Below are 22140 nucleotides of genomic sequence, written 5' to 3'. Positions count from 1 at the left end.
CCCTCTTGTTCCTCTTCTCCAGGGATTATCACCTTACCTTGGATCTAAGGTCAAGCATTCAGATTTAAATTCTTTATTTTTCTTCAAAAAGTAGGGGAGAGGAAAAGAAAGACTAACAACACAGTAGTTGCTTGACAAAGCCTCTGCCTCCCCAAGAACAACAGCAGCAGATCAGAAAAATAGGAAACACGGCCTTACAATAACAGGCAGAAAATGTAAGAAAACAAATTAACATAGAATAGTAACATACATTCAGTTTGAATATAAGGGTTTTTAACACTGACATATCCCTAGATAAATAACCTGCATACAATTACAGGCATGAAATATCAGAAAACAAACTACAGCATGCAATTAAAGTGACATACATTCAGTTTGCATACAAGTATTTCAAACAATGACAGATTTCTAGATACATAGCGTGCATATATGTTTCCTAGTTTCACAAATGATACCTGTATTCAGTTTGCCTAAACGATTTGAAAGATCTGACGAAGAATACCCTTTGGACATTCGCTACACGGGAGTGTTTCACCCAGAGTTGCGCTGTCCTACATTATGCAAGACGTAGCAGCCTTCGGAATAATGCAGTCGCATGCAGTCGCGCTATGGAGAGTTCCGAGCACTAAGTGGCTCGCATCTGTCGTCTTCATCGTGGTGTTTTTTCACGTCACACTTAGTGTTGGCGGTAACGCGTTACAAGTAACAGAGTTACCGGTAACGCGTTACTTTTGTCGGTGAGGTAGTAACATTCTTGTTACTTTTTCAGAAAAGTAATAGGTAACATACTTTACTTATTTCAAGTAATGTGTAACGTGGTTACGTTACTTGCTACTTCTTCTAAAGAGTTAAAAAAGAAATTGCAAATCAATATTTGTTTTCTGTTTTTAAGCACCAAGCCACGTGTAGTTATGAATTTTGGTGTTTCTTTTTGCGTTTTTTCTTGTATTTATGTAAAACCATAAAAATGTTAAACTATTTATGTTCAGCTTCTGTATAAACATACTGCTTCTTGATATTTGACGCTTATGCGTACCTTTATCGTCAAAACAGTAAAACGTGTTAATTCATAAATAAAAAAGTAAGCAAAAAGTAACGTGCGTTACTCTTCATCGGTAACGGTAACGCGTTCCTTTTATCTTGATGTAACGTAGGTCCGCAACGCGTTTCTTTTACTTGCAATTGTAACGAGTAACATATTTCGTTACTTTGTTTCGGTAACGCCTACAACACTGGCTACACGCCAGGATGCCGTCGGCAACCCTAGTCAAACCTTTCTTTCAACATGCGTTTCGTGTTTTGGCTGCCATCGCCGTAAAGTTTCGGTACGGTTACAGAGGTAAACATGTCTACTTTGTCGTCTTTGTGCTCTTGCTTGGAGCTGGGACAGCACTAAACGACGAAATCATAAGTTCTGTCAAATTAATACTAGGTAATACAGCCTTCTATTCGGGAAGTGCACAAGCAATTCGCGCACTCAGGGCGGCTGCTGAGAGCACATTTCGCCAGTTGTCGTCGACAAGTCTGGAAGGAGATGCGAGTCGGTGTTCACTTATTTCCGACGGAGAGGAAGCAACGCTCGCTGTAGTTTTCTTTCCCTTTCACTTCCTGGCTGCATCAGCCGTGCTCTGCACTTGGTGACAATGTCCTGTCCGAGTAGAACCAGAAGTCTGACTGTGCTCGGTGAATCAGTCCCTCGTGCGCCTGTACTCGGCACGAAATTATAGAATATGTTTTGATTTCCCTCGCTCACATCTAATTCTCTTTAGACTATTGGGACGTGGGGGGTTGTTACGAACTAAAAGGACGTGAAGACCAGCGTAACGTGGGGGAAGCGGAAATGGGTTTACCGAACTTCCCAGGTTCATGGTTGAAAAAACCCCCGAGACTGCTGGTAAACGACACAACACTAAAAAGTCTCTAACACAGCTGAAATTTTTATTTTCCAGAATCTGGTTATATAGGCACTTCGATACAAAAGAAAAAAGGGGAGAGGGTGAGAACCCCAAGGAATGCCACTTTCCACCAACGTAACCTCTGACTAAACAACAAGGACAACAGCCTGTGCGTCATGCACTTCTCTTATCTTTGACCCTTCGCTTCCTGACCGCCAAACACACTGGTAACCCCAAGCCCAGTAACACATATACAAAAAGAAAAGAACGACCCATTGTCCTCTCTACCCGAAAACCTACAGACATAAACCTTGAAGGTCAGAACATTTCACAGCCTAAGAAAACGCCGCAGTTCATTGTCCAACCCAAACGACGGCTTATTAACTGCGTTCCCGTGACTTAATATTGTTAATGACTCTTTTATCAACCGCGTATGGTCATCTTTTTCCCGCAACTCTACTGAAGTTAGAAGCCACAACGGTACACAGTTCCTACATTCGATCAGATGTTTTGACGCTTCGGAGTACGGGTCTTTTTTCTTTATACGCTTGTGCTCAGTCAGCCGCTCATTTATACACCGTTAAGTTTGCCCAATATAACAAAGGCCACAATCAAAGGGTATATATATATATCTTGTAAATGACACCCGACGAACATTCCACATCCCTTTCTCTGTGTTGTATTGCGCAAGCTGAAACAGTCGAGGCAAAAGGGGTCAAATGGCTCAATCTATAATCTGTAGAAAAGGCAGTGCCTACATTAACCCTGCTGGCTAACGCTTTGATGTTGTGAGAAATTTTATGAAAATATGGAAGGACTACTCGCTTCGAAGGTCTAGGATTTTTCTGAATTGACTCCTTTGGAAATATCATATACACCAACTGCCTTAAAATATGTTCCTGAGGATATCCAGCCACCTCGGAACGTTCTGTTAGACGACGAAGAGAAGAGCCAATGAAATGTGAGCAGGGCTTTTGTGTTGTTGAATTGACGAGATTCCGAATTATTGTAAACATAGAAATAAAACAGCGCAAATGAACACAATGACAAGTAGAAGAAGGGACACAGCGCTGACTCACGACTTACTTTCTTTCTCATCTTTTTAAAACATATCAACATAAAAAAACACGAAATGAAAAATAAAAGAAGAAGAATCCAGCATGTAGGACATTCTCTCTGTCATATGTCATCTGAGGAATTTTTTACAGAAACTATACATTATATACCATTTATAACTATACATCATTCCTCAGATGTCATATGCCATCTGAGGAATGATGTATAGTTATAAATGGTATATAATGTATAGTTTCTGTAAAAAATTCCTCATATGACATATGACAGAGAGAATGTCCTACATGCTGGATTCTTCTTCTTTTATTTTTTCATTTCGTGTTTTCTTATGTTGATATGTTTTAAAAAGATGAGAAAGAAAGTAAGTCCTGAGTCAGCGCTGTGTCTGTGTCCCTTCTTCTACTTGTCCTTGTGTTCGTTTGCGCTGTTTTATTTCTATGTTTACAATGCATCACCGACTAGCCCACCTCCAAACATTACTGCAATTTCGAATTATCTCCAGTTTGACATGTTTAGAATGGCAGCTATTGAAAGGAAGAAGAGGTTTTGCTGCGAACTTTCCGTACCCCCAACAAAGGCCTGAACTAGTCCTAAGTTGAAGATCGAGATATTGTAAACGGTCGTCATTCGGTCTCTCTAGCGAGAACTTTAATTCGGGCGCTACTTCGAACACTACTTTCTCCAAAGAATCTGCTAAGGAGCCATCTATAGAACAAACCAAAATATCGTCTACGTACCTCCTCACCAGAATTTCCTTAGGGGACCTATGTCTAAAGGACTCTAGAAGGTGCATATCTAGGTCTCTTAGATAAATATCAGAAAGAGCTGGGGCTACCGCCGATCCAAAACACACCCTGTTGCTGGATGTATCTTTGACCGTTATGTTGCACCACCGTAGTACCTAGGTACACCTCTAAAATCCTAAGAACATCCTGCACAGATATCCCCGACTGCGACTGGAAACTGACCAAATGTTCTTCCAAAAAGCTACTTACCCTAGCCAATAAAGTCTTAGGCTCTAAAAAATAGTACAGATCTTTTATGTCAAGCGAATAGATGGTGCACCTGGGTCGTGGGTCGTTCTTTTCTTTTTGTATATGTGTTACTGGGTTTGGGGTTACCAGTGTGTTTGGCGGTCGGGAAGCGAGGGGTCAAAGATAAGAGAAGTGCATGACGCAGAGTCTGTTGTCCTTGTTGTTTAGTCAGAGATTACGTTGGTGGAAAGTGGCATTCTTTGGGGTTCTCACCCTCTCCCCCTTTTTTCTTTTGTATCGAAGTGCCTATATAACCAGGTTTGGAAAATAAAAATTTCAGCTGTGTCTGTGTTAGAGACTTTCTAGTGTTGTGTCGTTTACCCGCAGTCTCGGGATTTTTTCAACCATGTGCAATGTACACCAGCTCGTTTGCGCCCTTACTTTTTGTTTCCAGGTTCTCGAGGGCTGACGGCCCTCGAACGGCTGCTTGACGTCTTACGACGCAAAACGGTGACCCATGGTGTCTTTGCGTCGCAGATATCAAGACGACGGCGGAGCGAAGGGGAGGAGACCTGGTGATCAACGGAGGTAAGATGTGGATCACCAACGGCTGCCAGGCGGACTGGATGTGCCTGCTGGCCAACACGCGTCGGGACGGACCCCGCCACAGGACCAAGTCGCTCATCTGCCTGCCCCTGAAGACTCCCGGTGAGCTCGATGGCGTCTAGGGTGACCACCCGTCCCGCGCCTTGCGGGACTGTCCCGCATTGAGGGCTCGTGTCCCGCGTCCCGCAAAAAATTCTCAAATCTTCAAAATGTCCCGCATTTCATACTGTAGTAAAATTCCCTCTGCAACTCATGGCGCTGCCGAACAATGGGGCACGGGGAAGCCCGGAGATCGCTGGTAATCGTGTGAATCACAATGGTACACCATTTTCTATACAAGCATTGTGGGAAGCAACCGTCGTTCTTGCAGGAGAACCGACGCGCATGCTCCGTTGTGCCTCTCCCCTTGGCAAAATAATCTAAGAATTGCTCACCAAAAGGTTCAATATAAAATATTGTAATTATTTTGAAATCACTGTGTCAACACCAAAGGGTTGCTGTGGATTTTTGTTTTAGTGAAGGCAGCCATACATGGCGAAAAGCCTACAATTCGCAACGGTCGAAAAATAATATAATGTTAAAGATTTGTGTATGACTATGTTGATAAAAGTAAGCGTTGACAGGAAACAATAACCCAAAAAAGATTTACTGTTTCTTATTTTCATTTGATGCATTGAGTTCTGCTACAGTCGATTTTTATATTTTCAACTTCGACACATTAATAACAGATTTGGCATAAAAGATATATCACTGGGAGTGAAATTTAATTGAGCTTAAAGGGCACAATAGAATTAGCAGGTGTATAAACAGCACAGGATATTAACTGTGTTAACAGAGCCTGGGTTTGTGGTGCGTATGTTAATAAATTTCCTCGACCCCCCCCCCCCCCCCCCCCCCTTTTGCGTGTCCCGCATTTCGCTAGCAGGAAGGTGGTCACCCTAATGGCGTCGCTCCCTCCGCCCACGTCACCTTGTTGGGGTTATCCTCGGCAGAGAGCGACTGGCGGGAAAACGTACTGTGACACCCCGAGTGAGCGCCCACCTAAAACTTCCTTATTAAGACAAAAAAAAGAAAAGAAATGGGGATGGGCGTTTGTTAGGTTTGAGACCAGAAAAGCAGAAGGGACATATGGTAGGGTGAGCCTTTGGTTAGCCCTTGTTTGATAAGGTAGGAGAGGAATGGGGGTCTGGGAAAACCCCCAATTTTTAAAGCAGTGAAGCTTCACTGCTTTGCACCAGTGTCCTTGGAGAAGCAGCCGGCGCAGAGAAGCGTTTTCGTGAGTTCGGTGGGCTTGGAAGTTTACTGGGGTGGGCGCTTGATGTGTTTTGTTTGTATTACAAATGTTTAGGAGTAGGTGGTGGACGCGTATTGCGACATGGGCGCATGCTCGGGTTTTTTATGATTGTGGCTAATCGCTTTTGGCAGTCATCTAGCTGCTATGGCAGAGAGAAAAGAGTGAGGGACAAGTACAATAGCATGTACACTTTTCATGGTTCTTCACAAGGTTCGAGACCAACAGACCACATCATGACCAGTCTTGGGTAAGTTACTTTTAGAAAGTAATTCGTTACAGTTACAGTTACTTGCAGTAAAAAAAAGTAGCGAAGTTGCAGTTACCGCAACAAAAAAGTAACTCGATGCAGTTCGTTAGTTTTAAAAGTAACGACGTTACTTTTGAGTTACTTTTCTATAACGCTAAACATTTATCAAAAACTAGAAAATGACCCTCACCAAGTTTTATTGCATAAAATTGAAAAGCATGCTTTTTAGTTTAGATTGGAACTTAGCAGGCAGTTGCTTTTTTTGAAAATAGTGGCTGAAAGTTACCCTCGTTTGATGGCGAGCACGTCCCTGCCCTTGCTGAACAGGCCCCGCGCAACCAGAGCAACAAGCAAACCCCGCGCAAACAGCAGCAAATTTTGCCTGAACTGTTGACACCATGCCGGAGTGGTAGCGCAAATCGATATACGAAACATGCGCAGTGCGAAGTAGTGGAGCTAATCAAAATACGAAACATTCGCAGTGCCCTTCGTGTGTATTGTTGTTTCACGGTTGATTCACCCGATTAAAAAGCGTTTGCACAGAAAAAAAAGAACAGCGGCAACATTGATAGTGCTTCAAGATATACTCAAATGTAAATGTTCTGTCACAAAGTACAAACGCGTGCAAAACATAACTACAGTAGTTTTTTTTTGTTTTTTTTTTATCACATCCATGCGTGGCTATATTCGGGTCGTGACTCGCGAGGAAGACCGTGTCCACAAGTTCGTGCAAGGCCAAATTGACACTCCCAATGTCAAAACAGGCAATTTGGAAAGTGCAAAAAATAGCTAGATTGTACTCGTTCAATGATATATTATTCATAAAAAAAAACTGGAAAGTAACGACAAAAGTAACGTAGTTACATTCATCGTTACCTCAGAAAAAGTAATAGAACTACAGTTACAGGTTACATTTTTAAAAAGTAACTCGTTACAGTTAGAAGTTACGAAAAAAGTGACGAAGTTACAGTACCGCGTTACTAGTAACGCCTTACTAGTGATTACTACCCAAGACTGATCATGACCAGCACAAGCTGGCTTGTGTGAGAGCGTCTGTTTGAATGTAATTTCATAGATCGACTTGTGATCTTATGTTTAGTTTATTATCCTCTAGATTTTTTTATTGCTTTTTGCTCTTCTACGAAGCATATAGCCAGCACACCGTTTCAAACTCTTCATGAAGCTCTCGGTTTCATGAAAACATATTGATGATTCTTTTTGTTTCACGAATGAAAGTGAGAAAGCTTGTGTGTTCGTCTTTTTTTCTTTTTTGGTGCTCAAGAATAAACCTTCTCTTTCTGGGTAGTGTTATTTGTACTTACTTGCTATCCAGCATTCCCCGGCCCCCCTATTTGTAATGCTGCATGTCTTGAGGGAAATGAAATGAAACGAAATCACTAAGTTTTTTTTAAATTATTCCAAGAAAGTGGCCGTTTCTGGTGTTCGCAGGGGTCACAGTGGCCCGGAGCATCAAGAAGATGGGGCAGCATTCGTCGGACACGGCGCAGTTGTTTTTCGAGGACGTCCGAGTGCCGGCCAAGAACATCATAGGCGAGGAGGGCATGGGCTTCATCTACCAGATGCTGCAGTTCCAGGAGGAGCGGCTCGCAGCCGCCATCAGCTGTGAGTCGATTCTATACTCTCGGTTCGGTCTCTTTAGGCGCGTGGCATTTATATGGATGGCTCTTGGCGCTTTCGTGTCCGTAGCATGTGCCCTGAACGGTGATGTCGTGGTGTTCAAGTAACATCGTCGACATCTTAAAAGGGTCACTGCGACGCCATCACTTCAACAGTACGATGACGTCACGGTGTTCACGTGACACCATTATGCCGCGTGCATGACCGAGAAAGAACGCTTTTCCGTACTTCTTGAAGATTCGAGTTTGCTTTTACCCCGAATGAAAAGGAGAAAGAGGCCAACATGACCTTGCCGAGTCAGTCCCGCCCTGGCTCAGTCCCGAACATTCTAGATCGAATATTCGAGATATCGAGTGTGGTAGATGAGGAGCCGAGAGCCTCCTACCTAGTCTCCTTATCTCGCAGTCTTGCTTAAGCCAGCCGTCACGCCGATGCCGTGACGCTCGCTTCTGCTTTTTCGGTGCTCATTTTCTTTTTTGTTTGTGGCAGAGATTTACCAATTAAACCTTTATTGTCAGTTTACGCTGGTCGAGCCTTTCCATCCGCGGCAATAATGTCGCATGGCACTGCGAGGCCAGGCAACACTGTGACATCGTGTGAAATTGTGACGTTACAAAACACTAGGACCTGACAGAAAATCTATGATAGTGTGCATTTAGAGTGCTTTCGGGATATACCAAAGTGGCAGGCAGGTTTCTTTCTTTCAGTTGCAGTAGGACCTTGTTTATGCGTTATGTGTCGGTACGTTTTCCCGGATGTTTGGTTCATGAACGCCACTCTCTGTTCCATTTCCCGTTTCTCGTGCGTGCTTTTCCGGTTATTGATGCGTACAAATACTGCCACCTCCCGCGGCGACACTCTGGAAACGGTGCAGCTTGACGTGCTCTGGCACGTGAGTCGGGTTTCACCTGTCTGGCATGGCAAGCGCCACACACTTCATCACTTTGAGCCGGCATGCTAGGTGCAGTTGCTGACATGAGGAAGCATAGGGCCCGAAGATCTCGCTCACTCTTATAGGCTCACATTGTTTGGTTAGGATGATAGCTCAGCTCCCAATTTACAAGAACAGTTATCATTAGAAAAAAATGTTCACTTATATTTGAATGAATATGATAATTCCCCACAGCCTGGAAAATTCTTGCGAAATAAATTTTGGTGTGAGAGACGCTTCCTGTATGACTTTTAGGCCCTCAAAAGCATTATGGGTTGGTATTTATTTTAATGCATTGTAATTTGTTCTACTGCGGTCATACTAAAAAAATGTAGATATCAAGGGGGCTCTATAGTACTTATCAACCGCTTGTTTTATGCGGATAGGTATTGCAAGACAAAGGAGGGAGAGATCGCTTGTACAAAGCAAATCTCAATATGGCGGTTTATCGCCAAACCAACAAAAATGCAGCTGGGAAGACGAAAGGTGTGACAAAGGAGTGGTGCGTTCAACCTGTCCCAGCTAGGCAGGAATGTCTGCGGGCGTTACCTTTCTAAAAAGCGTGGTGCACGAGACTCACAATGGCACTCAACAATGGCTGTTGAAGGCACCATCCAGGCCGAGCGTCGATCTGCATTTGTCATCTGTTCCCAGTCCTGAACGCGTTACTGAAAAAAGTAACCGATTTATAATAATAAAAATAATAATAAATTTTATTACAGTGGGCGCTTTACAAGCTAACATTTCTCAGGGCTTTCTTGAGCTTGCATTTTGTTCTTAAATCAAGAATACTAAAATTTAGTTTGTTCAGACATGCAGGTACATAATAACTACAAGCTCTTTTCCCAAATATTGTCGAACACCGAAATATCTCGTAACGCTCTTTAGGTCTGAGAATACGAGAAGTACACCTTTAAATTGACTATACCAAAAATGCCTAGGAACAACAGTTTTCATCGACAGCGAATTAAAATAAGTCAGTGCAATGCTTTAAATCCTCTCTAATATATAAATTATGTGAATTGTTATTTAACAAAGAATGCAGAATCGAATTAATTCGAAATTGTTAACGAAGATCACAGTGACCATACGCGATAATGCCGTAACGGAGCATACTGTAGACTAAAGCATGTACAACAATGTTTCGAACGGATAGTTGCATAAAATGTCTGGCATTTTATAGCAAACAAGACTCTACATGAATTTACTTACATACATGGGCATAAAAACGTGCCTTCATACATACATGAGCATACATACACTGTTAGCAAAAATAACACGCCCAGACGTGTAAACCGTTGTCCCATAGCGGACACGTCGAAACGTGTTCGTTTTACACGAGGCCATCTGTGTTTTTCGTCTACACATGAGGTGCTGTGTAAACTTAACACGCTACACCGTGTCTGCCTTCCGTAAAACCGTTTCGAGCGTGTTCCTTATGAAACATGGCGGCCAGCGGCCGAGAACAGGCGAGAGACGAGCCCAGCGAGCCGCGCGCCTTTCAGCCGAATTGAAAGCACACAGGGCGCGTTAGTTCTCGTTCGATGTCTTTTATACACAGTAAAGTCTCCAAGCGGCGGACGTAGCTACTTGCAAAGGTACGTACGTGCGTTGTCGGCGGTCGGCGGCGTCGGTAGCTTCAACAAGCCGCTAGACAAAAAAACAAAACAAAAAAACGAGTGCCGAATTTACATGGATAAATAACTTGAGCAAACTATTTAGAATCGGGCGCCACCTATCGAGATTTCTAGCAGCCTGTTGTAAAAAAAAAGACGAGTCTGTTAAGACTGCGAACAACCACGACTACACAGCAACCCTACATACAACGCAGGCAACACAGCACCGACATGTACACAAACACAACAACCGACACTATGCCCGACACTTCCTACTCGATATCCACTTCTCCCCGCGGCGCATATAAGCTTGACATGTGCGGGTGAGCTCTTTGGTCGCTGACCATTACGGATTTATAGAAGAATACACAAAACACGGCGCAATGGACAGCCGTGTGTTAGAACTGTTTGCATTTAAAAAGTATGGAGGCAAAATCTATAATGTTAGTCCGTTGCAATAAATAACGATATGTTAACAATAAATCTTAAACCGGTCATGAAAAAGTTCAAATTTTTGTTATTTTCTTGCTTGACCAGTGTTATGGGCAGTCTGACTAGCTTGAATCAGATAGGAAAACAAATTATTGGGATTTTGTCATTACGTATACAAATATAAATGAAAATGATCCTTGCGCAAAGCATTTTTTATATATTTTTGTGAAGGACATCCGGACATCCGCCCAACACTTCACTTCCGCTAGTTGCAGCAGTTGCAGTACGGGAGCAGACGCCTTCACTTTTGGGGCGTTTTGATGCAGTTTGTTGTTGTATGTCGTGTCGGTGTCGAGAAGAGCGGTGGGGCTTGGGAGTTTGTGACCGGTGTTATTCGTGAACACTGGTGTGGGGCGCTGATGCGTCTTTTTTTTATACTGCCACCACCCCGAACTTTGAAGATGCACGGGCCCGTAGCAGTGCATTATGCTGAATCGCGAGCTCCTTCTCTGTTGACGTCGCTTTCCTGGTACCACTCGTGGATACTGCAAGCGTTTAAACAGTGTGCACCGTCTCGCCTACATCCCCGGTGACGTGCTCGACCTGTTGAAACTTATTGCTTCCGTCATTTTAGAGTACGCTAGGCAGTTATCTCGTTGGTCTGGTTTCGGTTATAAAAGCAAGGCAAAACGCTCGTAGTTCCCGCCTCAGTACACGTTGGACATCTTCCACACTTTGACACCGGATAACTGAATGAACGAGGATTTACATTCACTTCCGAGGTTACTTTCGCCGCTTCCTCACCGTTGAGCAGCAGGATGAGCTGGCGACAAGCCGTGGATGAAAGGCTTGAGCATCAACAACCCAAGCGCACTCGGTGCCGATGCGGGCGACGCGGGTTTCTGACAACCGGGAGGCCAGCACAAACCGTGACCGTTCCAGCTCTTCGTCATGACACGGTGCTGCAGAGAGCAGGGTAAAATAGAGCTACACGGATCACCGAAGCAAACGACTGCTATCTTAAATCTTGGCTTGTGATTGCGCCTTTGTAGTAGATCATCTTATTCGTTTTGCTGGAGACGCAAACGACGGGCATAACAAAATCGCTTGCACATTCCGCATATCTCACCAGAGCATTTACCCTGTCACCTTGCGAAAAGCGCGAAACACGGAGTCCGCACCGTCCTAAGCTTCCCGTTTTTTACCTGCTTTAGAGCAGTTTGTACCTGCTAGTAGATATGCCTACTGAAACTGAAACAGGGCAGTGCCAGAGAGAAAGAGACAAAGTTGAGAAAGCTTGCTCGCTCTCCAATTTCTCAACTCTCAAGTGATTGTACCATAATAAATGCACCAACGCGTCTTCCAAAATAAAGAAAGAGCACTACGTTCACAACATAAAAAATGGTCTCAGTACATGCATCTGTGGGCAGGTAGGAAACCTTGCCCTAATTTATTCACGCCGCATGATTGGCGCAACAAACTCGTTGCAGGACCGAATCATCTACTCGAGCGGTGTGCGTCGCTGTGCAAACGCAGTCCAACACGAAGCATAAAAAACGGCAGATTTAAGACAAAAATCCGGAGTCCATTATTCAATTAAAGCAACGTAATTTTGTTGAAAACGCCCGCTGCTTCTTACTCACGGTATGTGTCGGGATACTTCCACAGTTTGAAACGGAACGAAGGAAGATTTACTTTTAAAAACGCTCGCTGCGTCCTCCCGGACCAGCTGGACCGGATCAGCTGACGACGACGGGACTGTACCCGTTGAACCTCCACCACGCAACAAACAATTTGCGCTCCGTGTTAAAAGCGTGGTTCAAACAGACCCGGAATACAAAGCACCGCACCACACACGACGAATGTTTCAGCTCTTTTTCGCATCGCCGGGTTGCACCAAACACAACGAGATCGCCAAAGTCAACGCCGCGCTGTCGTGAACCTTGGCTTGTGGTTGCGAACTCGTGGACCCTGTGACTCCCTTCGCTTTCAAAGCACACACGACGATTACGAATGCTACTTTCCGTCTTCCAGGAACATCACAGGGGCACTTCTCCGGTCACGTCTTCACTATGTGCTCGCAAACTCCGAAGCTCTATGCGAAGCTTCTCGCGTCCCGTCAAACCAAAACAGTAGCGGCGCCATGCGTACTTGCCAGATTTTCTCGGGTCAAACAAAAACAACGAAAGCCAACCTGGCCAACCGGCGCTTGCTTCCAGCGCAAGGAGGTTAGAAGTACTAGGAGGGGGCACGTTGCAATATTGGTGAAGCCTAGTCATAAAAAGTTTAAACGCTTTTGTGCCCAGCGTGACCGCAGATCTGTCTGGCGATTGGTGCGCGTGACATGTCACGTGTGAGATGGATGGTTGCTTGTAGAAAGACTCTTTGCAGGCTTGCGCGCGCTCCGTCCGGTAGGTTTTATCAGATCGAAGGCTAGACTGTGGTGTCTTCTAGTACCCCATAGCAAGACGAAGGCTAGCTACGGTCACGTGATGTGGTCACGTTGGCATGGTAAGTGAGAAGGTAAGGAGGAAAATGAGAAAGAGGCGAGGCGTCAAGGGAGCATGGCTTGTGGAGGCTACGCGGCCGACGTCATGCCCTCTCCTACCCTTCTATTCTCCATGTTCCAGCGTACATCGGCGTTGCGCTTGCGCCGTGGCCAGATCGCTTGCAGTTGAAGGTTGAAGCAAAAACGAAACCAACTGCAATGTCACGTGTTCACATCGAGGACACGCTTTTTATATCCATTTTAACTGTTTGGAACGAGTAATTAGACCCATGACTTTATTTGTGGTGTCTAAGAAACTGTTATCAGGACCCCTAAACTAAATACAAACATGGGCGACATGAGGAAAGCCGCATTGCCATCGACCAGAAGATGGCGGCGAGAAACGGTAAGGGCGGGTTTCGCCAACGTCCTGCGAGATGGCGCAATTGCTTTTGGTGCATATCTGTCTCCGAGACATGTTTCTTTCCGCGGCATTTGTCTCGACGGTCCGTTCTAAGTGTGTCCCCAAGCATTCCGGTGCTTCGATAGCCGGCAATGCCGCGGTCGTCGCCGGGGGCGATGCGTGTTATCGAGGTCGGCTACACGGTTATGCGTGTATGACCGAACCAAAACACGTTTTTTACAACCTCGCATGATTTCTGAACGAATTATCCGTTACTCATCGTGTAAATTTATGGTAATTTGTGTAAATAACGTGTTTTTCACCCCAAATATTCGCCAAATACACGGGACGTGCCAACATACATGAGCGTACATACGTGCCTACATACATACATGAACAGTTACAATTACTTAATTGAAAAACGCAACTGATTACAGTAATCAATTACTGCATCACAAAAGTAATTGCAAAATTAGCAGAAAGTAATTGATTATTTTCACGTCACCTTTTTAACTTTTTATTACGAAATGAAAACTGCATATGTTCAAATAGCTTACATTTTGTTTCTCTTTTTGTCTCTCTTTTAAGATGGAATGGGTCGGGGGGGGGGGGGGGGAGGGGTTCTTTCTCGTGGCTAGATTAGCTCGGTACAAAGCACAGTCATTTGTGTCAACAACTCGTACACAGGTAACGAGGCGTTCTCGACAGCTCGACAGTAAAAACGTCGCTGAACGCGTTGACATTCTAATGCTTCGGTATCTCTGTTTAGTTGTCTAGGGCTAAACAAAGGTATCCAACGTTCGTGCGACATAAACGAGTGACGCACGAGCAGACGGAGCAAAGTTTTACGTAGAAAAATTCAACGCATTAATTTGAGCTCTTTCGGGAACATATAATTGATTACAGAAAACTAGTAATTGAATTACAGCGAATGTTAAAGCAGGAGAACAGTAATTGAAGCGTTAAAAATTTACAATTAAATGTAATTTATTACAAATAATCAGTTAATTATAACTTGAAACGTACAGGTCTGTGCGTTCCCCACTGACCCTGGTTTTGTACTGAAGGGCAAGGTGGAGGTAAACCACCGGTACATGTGGCCTTCATAAACATGCTTTCATCGAAAAGATTGGTTCGCCGTCCTTTCTCTGTGTAGAGCGGCTGGATGCAACTTAGAGCGTGAGATGTCAAACTTACCGATCTTGAGGAACCCTCATTTCTCTTGATTTGCGAATGAGGAACCCTTCCTGGTTCGGGACTGATACAATTAAGCAATCCAGAAGCAGGCCCCCTAAACAATCATTAACATACTAGCGAGCGTTCATAATTATGCTGTAATGAGTGACTCAAATCTTATAAAATAGCGTTTAAACAGGAAACATGCTTTACATAGGGACAGAGGCGGCTGAGAAATTTGGAATCTCGGAACCTCAGTTTCAGAACCCACGAAGCATGGCAATGGGATCTCTGCTCGACCAATGAGACCGCTCCCGTCCCGACCGCAGGTGCGCCCGTGATGGACCGCATCATACGGGAGACGAGGGACTACTGCCGGCAGCGCAAGGTGTTTGGAGCCCCGCTGATCGAGAATCAGGTGATCCAGTTCCGACTTGCGGAACTACAGACGGAAGTGGAGGCCTTCAGGGCTCTCTGCTACAGGGCTGCCGGTTCGTAGGTTTTGCCTTCGTTTCTTGGGCCCTTTGGGTTGGTTCAAAGTTGATTGGAGCACGAATTCCCATCGGAGGGTTAGTTCAGGCCACAATGTAAGATTAATAGATACGCGTAATATCCCGAGTCATCGCCCACGTCCCTGCCGCCTGAAATTCATAAAAAAGTGGGGTGGGCCATGTCTTGGTGGGTAAGCAAATAACGTTTAATGAAAGCTAAGAAAACGACCATTTCTTTGTACATATCTAGCTTGGCTGCGCAAGAGATACAATAAATTCAAAAGTCGAATTAGCTTTGTTGTTTTATGAAAGAAATGCTAATGAAAGAATGTTTAACCATCGGAAAGTCCGTTGCTTACGTACGCGCGATGAACACCGCCCATCTGCATACCGCGCGAACGTTTGTTCCATGAAAGCAGGTTTTTAGCAGAGTCAACAAGAAAATAGACAGAACCAGCCGGGCCCGACGAGCGAGCGAACGGGCGAAAGAAGCGACGAAGAGCGATGCTGGGGAAGCGGGAAAGCCGGCGGTGGCGTTGGCAAATACTTTGGCGTCGGGCCAAGCCGGGCGCCTTGTAAATCGCAAGGAGCAGGCTTTTGTGCAACTTCTTGTTTCGTGCATGCATGCGTGCGTCCGTGCACGACATGCTATCAACGCGGGTTGAGGCGGCGTTGCTGCGTGGTGTGGATGGCTCCACGAACACGGAGTTCGAAATGGGATGCTCTATACAGACCTCTATGTGCGGCGTTCCAGCAAATCTAATAATACGTGAGCATTAGTACCGACATGACAGAAAAAAGCTGACGGCGTATGTCTGTGGATAGAACATTGGAAAGGGAGGTGCGCCGCGTAGATATGAGGAGAGTAGTGAAGGACAAAGGCGGGAGGGGGGTGACGTCATAAGGCGGAAGGCAATGCGCGCGCGGGGTGGCGATGCGAGAGGGGGCGACGTAACGGGGCGGAAGCCAATGTGCGCGTAAATGATGGGCCGAACTTGAACTTGCAGGTGTGCGGAGTGCGCAGGCCTTGGTTTGTGCTACAAAAATTAAAGGAAGGTCTATTGGTGGATTCTTAAGCCGGGGTCACACTGCTTGTACATCTTACAAAAGACAGTCTGCAAACAAGAGTCACCGCCGTAACCGTGGTTCGAATGCCGCGTGCCAAGTTTCCTCCTCCAACTCATTGCCATTCGTCATTCGAAGCGCGGATCTCGCGGTGACTTGCCTTCGAATCTGCATGCAGACCGTCTTCTGTATAACGGATAAGCAGTGTGACGCCGGCTTTAGAACATGCGTCAGCATGACCTTTGGGAAACGCTAACACTGACCCCGTAACGAAGCCAAAATGAGGCAGCAAGAAATACGAGAAGCAAAAGAGGAAGTCAAAACAGAAAAGTAAAGGGGTCAGCGTCAGTGCTTTCAAAAAGGGACGTGTGTGGCGTCTCCCAAGGGTCATGCCAGCGCATTCCCTAGATATTCACCATTGGATGCTCCTTCAATTTTTGACCCGTTGGCTTTGTCTGATTTGTTGCCCAACCTTACCAACCTCGGTCGCGACGTTCCGGGAGAAGCCGGTTCGCGGTGACTTTATTTCGGTGGAGACGGACTTGTACCTTACATCTTTCACCTTATACTCTGCGTTGACATTCCAGGATATGGGGCTTTCGCTGACCTCGCAATCCCTGAATTGGGTGCTATATTTCTGAATTTTTGTTTTATTTTGTTCGAACGAACTTTTTTTGTAAGCAAAACAAAGTTTGATTCCGTTATCTCCGTCGTTTTCCTTTCGCACGCATGTACTCCAACTTAAGTTGAACTGCCTTTCCCTCCTTCGTTTTACTTTGTCACGGACGTCCTCCAACCGTAAAATTTGCGGCGGCGTCATTCGGGTGGGATGAATGTTCGCGGAGTCCGCGTTGGGGTATTCGTAGGGTTGGGCGATCACTCCGTGTTTTTCTGGATATCAATATTCGCCCAAAAAGTGAGGTGGGCGGTGACACGTGATATTGAGGTAGATGCGGACACCACCCGCGTCGCAGCCGCCAGATGCCGTGACAGGCTGCCTAGTTGTAGCCTGTCAATGCCCAGTTTCCCATGCATCTCTATGGGAGACATGCTTGTTTTCAATGGAGCTTTCTGGGTGCGCCATGCCATGCAGAACTTGACCATAGCCTCCTATACTGTCGAGACAGGTTATAACGAAGTCGGTTATAACGAACTAGCGGCTACAACGAAGCGATCACAATTTTCCATTCTACTTGGCACTTCGTTGACCGAAGTCGGTTATAAGGAAATAACGGATATATCGAACATTTTCGATTCCCTTTGACTTCGTTGTAACCTGTCTCGACAGTATACTGACAAAGCCTGGCAGATCGCCACGAGAAGCGGCCGCCGAAATGGAAAAGGTGGAGCGGCAGATGACGTATGAGAGGAGAGAATCTTGACTGGTGCCCCGCTACGGCGAGATTCCGAAACACACTTGTCCCAAACGAACACGTGCGTTTCGGGTCCTCGCCGCTGTAAAAACTGTGCGCTGACGTCCAGATTCCTCGAGAAATCGCTGTGTGCTGCTAGATCCCCGCGCTCCGAATCTGCGACCGGGCACTCTATGGCTCCGTCGTCGAACTGCCAGGCTTTGGGAGTATAGAGAAGGCTATGACTTGACACTTGCGCTACGCGTGTTGCTTAGACACTCCTTCGTCATTGACCGTCGTGCTCCAGCGGCGGCAATAACAGTTCTATGAACACAGTGCAGCTGAGCGATTTCTAGAACGGTGCTCAAGCCAGCATCCGTCAAGGTCAAAGCAGACGCTGGAACGAGCGCGCACGCGCGTGCAAAACAAAAACAAAAGCGGAACGAAACACTTTTTTTCCCCTCAGTTGTACCGCCTGGGTGGCGGAGGCGCTGTCAGCTGAGGGTGCGCGCGCCAAGGGGACCTTATCTGTACGATCGCATCACCGCGTTCGCTTGGCCGCGCGTCTTCACCCATGTACCGGGTGTTCCAGCGAAGACTGACAAAATTCCTAAGATTAGTGTATTCGAAATTTCGAGGTAAAAAAAAAAAAAAATTCTCGGGACCGTATTACTCGTGGTGGCGGACGTCAGAAAATGTCCGATACTTACTGATTAGTTGGCTAATTATTTGAAAATGACTAATTAAGTTTCAATTAGTCAAAATTGACATGTGGTTCCAATCAGAAACTTGCTGAAAGTCATCGAAAACCACTAAATCAGTGATTTTCAGAAAGACTTTGAGCGCATGAGAAGCGTAGTGGTGTGCTAAAGTTAGCACTCGTGGAGCACAGACTTCATTTCTTGCCATTTGGGAGCCCTTTTTGACAGATTGGTGGGATAGGCCGGTAAACACGTTAGTCGTTCTAGGGCCACCATAGGTTTCTCCCCTCCACTTTGGCGTGGCTCTCCGTCGGATCTGGCGACCGTGTCCCGAGCGGTGCCGTTCCCTTCCTTCTCGCAGGGCAACTGATGGAGGGCGAAAACGTCACGCTGCTGGCATCGATGGCGAAGCTCAAGTGCGGTCGTCTGCTCCGCGAGGTGGTCGACTCGTGCCTGCAGTACTGGGGTGGCATGGGCTACTCGGACGAGGTGCTCATATCGCGCTCCTTCCGGGACGCCCGGCTCTTCTCCATCGGCGGCGGCGCCGACGAAGTGATGCTGTCCATCATCGCCAAGATGACCGGCTCGGCCGACAAGTAGCCCCCGCAGCCTCCCGCTAAAAGGGGGTTGACACGCGCTCGTGGTCGGCTTGGGGCCGTGAGAGGGCACCGGAGGTACTGCGATAGCCAGTCGCCGGTATACTCGTTTGCAAGTACGGCCTTAGAGCGCCGCCATCTTGGTCAATTGAGGTGCGGCTAGACGACTCATAATCCGACGCGTTGCTAAGGCGTCGTAATCGGATTATGACGCGTCCAAGCGCACCCTAACTCAGCAAGAGGGCGGCGCCCTGTGGCCGTACTGCAAACTTGTGTAGGAACTGGAATTTCAGCAATTGTCGAAATTCCCGTAAAGGAATTTCGGCGACTGCTGTCCAAACTCTATAGTCTTTCTACGTTTTTCGACTCGTATCACATCCGACGCAATATTGCCTCGGATGTGATACGTGCAAGTACAATATATGCTATGAAACGCTGTTCCATAAATGATAGAGCAGAGTGGGAGTCCCTCTTTGGTGCTTTGGCGTTGATACCACGTTTCATGCGTGGTGTATACAATGCCGTCGAAACAACCGGCGCAAGTGTGGCGCTTTTTCTGAAAGGGTGTGCGTGAAGGAAATGCGGAATCCGGACGCGCGCTTGTGGCATACAACTGTATGAATCCGAGTTTCCCCTCCCAGGGCTGCTTTTCGGCAGTGAGAAACGTGTGTGGTATCGAAATACCGGCATATTTTACGATAGTATGCACTGCTTGTTGCGCCTTGAGAGCGCTCGCAGGGGAACAGCACGATCCAGCTCTGGTGAACGATTTACTTCAACTTCTTTCTTTTCTCCTTTAGCGTTCACATGCCGACGCGCTTGGAAGGATCGTTTAAACCTTCATTTTCGACACTTCTGATTACGACTGACTCTTCCCAAGTACTCTTGTACTTCCCGGTAAATTACTGTCTTTATTGCCTGCAATTGCTGGAGGTATGCCATGCTACTCAAAGTAGTATTCGCGGTTAAAACGCGACCAGCGTCACTCGGGGAGGTGGTGATGCGTAAATAAAGGCCGTTGTAGCTTGCGAATACTGTGAAAGCTGGATCTCGGCAACGGACCTCGGTTTTGCTCGCGTTCACCTTATATTGCTGCGTAATGGTGTGGAATCTCTATATACGTTATAATAAAATGATATATTCTGGCATCTGGTCTCTACTTTGTTTTCCGCGGGCTATTTATATCTGTGACTTTTTTTTTTCAGTTTGGCTAAGGAGGTTTGGGAATTGTGAAATAGGCATCAGTGCAGGCATCGCATTACTATTCCTTCTGAACTACTCGTTTTTAACCAAGGGCGGATTATCTTCGTTTCATTTCAAGATGGCACGCATTGTATGGCAAGAGTCATTGAACCAATCAAGCGCTTGAGTCTCTTTTTCGACGGAGTGGCGTGCCAGCCTCGCAGCTCTGGGTTGGCTGGGACGGCTCGTACGCTGTTAGTAAACATCAACACAGGCAGGCGTGTAAACAGTGCTCCTACAGCGGACACGTCAAAACGTGTTCTTTTTATACGCAAGGCTCGGTGTATTTAGTTTACACGCGAGGTCTCGTGTAAAATGAACATCTTTGAACGTGGGCGCCCTCCGGAGTCACACGTGTAAGTTTTTTTGTTTTGTTTTGATTCTGCGTAAATTTATAAGGGTGGACGTTTGACGTGAGACGGGGGTCTACGAGTGAGGCCCAGAGCTTTACACGGCGTTTCGCCGGCGTGAAAGCGTAGTTGGCACGTGTCCATTCGTAGTCTTTCATACACGCTAAACTACCGCAATCATCTGCTTCCATGGTGCCGACACCGTATACATTACGGCGATTACGGGACAGTATGAGCGAAGCCGTGTCTTTCCTCATCGACGAAGTCCCGCTCGCGCTGCGGTTCAACGAACCTCCGGACCCTCATGCCGGCAGCATTTTCACCGAGACCGGATAATTTCCAAAGAAGAAAGTTTTTCGCTACCACAGGCATAAAAACTTTATTAGGAGGTTTTCGTAGACCGTGCTTTTCCCTCTACTAAGCCCTCCGCAACGAAGAAGACGCAACTGTGCCTGCGCGCCGATGGCCTTGACTGCAGAGTTCCGGGTTTTGTAGCGGGTTGCGCAGAGCGTTGCGGGACGGCGAAAACGATCTACGAAAACTCCTCCCTCTTGGCCGTGAGCGACGACGAACCGCTCCGACATGACCCGGCTGGCGTTTCCGATGTCCCGCTCATCTCGTCTGTGCACAAAGTTCGCGGCTTTCCGCATAGGAAACGGCTACTCGCAGAGCCGGCGAAAGAACTAAAAGATAGTTACAGGTTATAGCAGAGGGTTATAGTGGCTGCAGTTCCCTACATATTAAGTGGACATATAAACAAAGCTAAAATAAAATTGGGCGGCTGCTTGCCACACTTACTGACTATGCTGAAAACTACGAAAATACCGAGAATGTACTTGCATTTTTGGAAGCACCATGCTCGAGCAGATGGCGGTAAACACACGTACACAACACCACTGACACACCAAAACACATCAACATACGAGCATATAGAGACACAAAACAAGTACAGGGCACAGACAATTAGACACTCTTACTCAACTGCAGGAGTGACCCGCTCGTTATCTATAACAGACATTTTGTTTTTGCATTAACGGCAGGTGACCCCACCGTATTTTATTTATTTATTTATTTATTATACAATCAGGACCAAAGCATTACAGAGGGGGTGGGCAACGGAAGTACAAACACGCTGAAAATGGTTAGTCCGGCACAGATCATGAATAGTAACTTGTTAGTGCTTCTTTAAAGAGATCAAAATCGCCAATGGTCGCAATGGGTGAGGGAAGGCCGTTCCATTCACGAGATGTTTTGGGATGAAAGATTTGAAAAAAAAAAAGAAAAAAAAGAATTTGAGATGGAAGTAGGTATACCAACTTTGCAGCAGCGATCCAGGCGAGAGGATACGTAGATGGGGGCATTGATTAGTTGCTCTTTCAAGAGTGAATTGGCATAGTAAATTTTGAGAAATAAACAGACGGGAGATAGTGCGACGAGTGGAAAGAAGGGGCACTGAGAGACTAGCTTTCATGGATGTGACGCTTGATGTACGATGGTAGTTTGATAATATAAAACGTGCTGGACCGGTTTTGGATTTCCTTCAAGCGCTGATATGAGGCTTTCTGCACC

At 46.1% G+C, this 22140-nt stretch overlaps 1 protein-coding gene across 1 annotated transcript in view; it reads left to right on the top strand.

Annotated features, from left to right (window-relative positions):
- LOC8028971 (probable acyl-CoA dehydrogenase 6) overlaps positions 1-20127 on the top strand; it is a 125080-nt gene extending 104953 nt beyond the window's left edge. The window contains exons 6-9 of the mRNA XM_040206592.1: positions 4481-4651; positions 7540-7713; positions 15104-15265; positions 18745-20127. Coding sequence (XP_040062526.1) covers positions 4481-4651; positions 7540-7713; positions 15104-15265; positions 18745-18983 — 746 coding nt within the window. The 3' untranslated portion in view covers positions 18984-20127. The remainder of the gene's footprint in view (positions 1-4480; positions 4652-7539; positions 7714-15103; positions 15266-18744) is intronic.
- The last annotated feature ends 2013 nt before the right edge of the window (positions 20128-22140 follow it).

This window comes from Ixodes scapularis, unplaced genomic scaffold, assembly GCF_016920785.2.
Source record: "Ixodes scapularis isolate PalLabHiFi unplaced genomic scaffold, ASM1692078v2 PGA_scaffold0__279_contigs__length_252992795, whole genome shotgun sequence".
In the NCBI taxonomy this organism is placed as follows: Eukaryota; Metazoa; Arthropoda; class Arachnida; order Ixodida; family Ixodidae; genus Ixodes; species Ixodes scapularis.
Note: the sequence above shows the minus strand (reverse complement) of the source record. Positions and strands in the feature narration are given on the sequence as shown.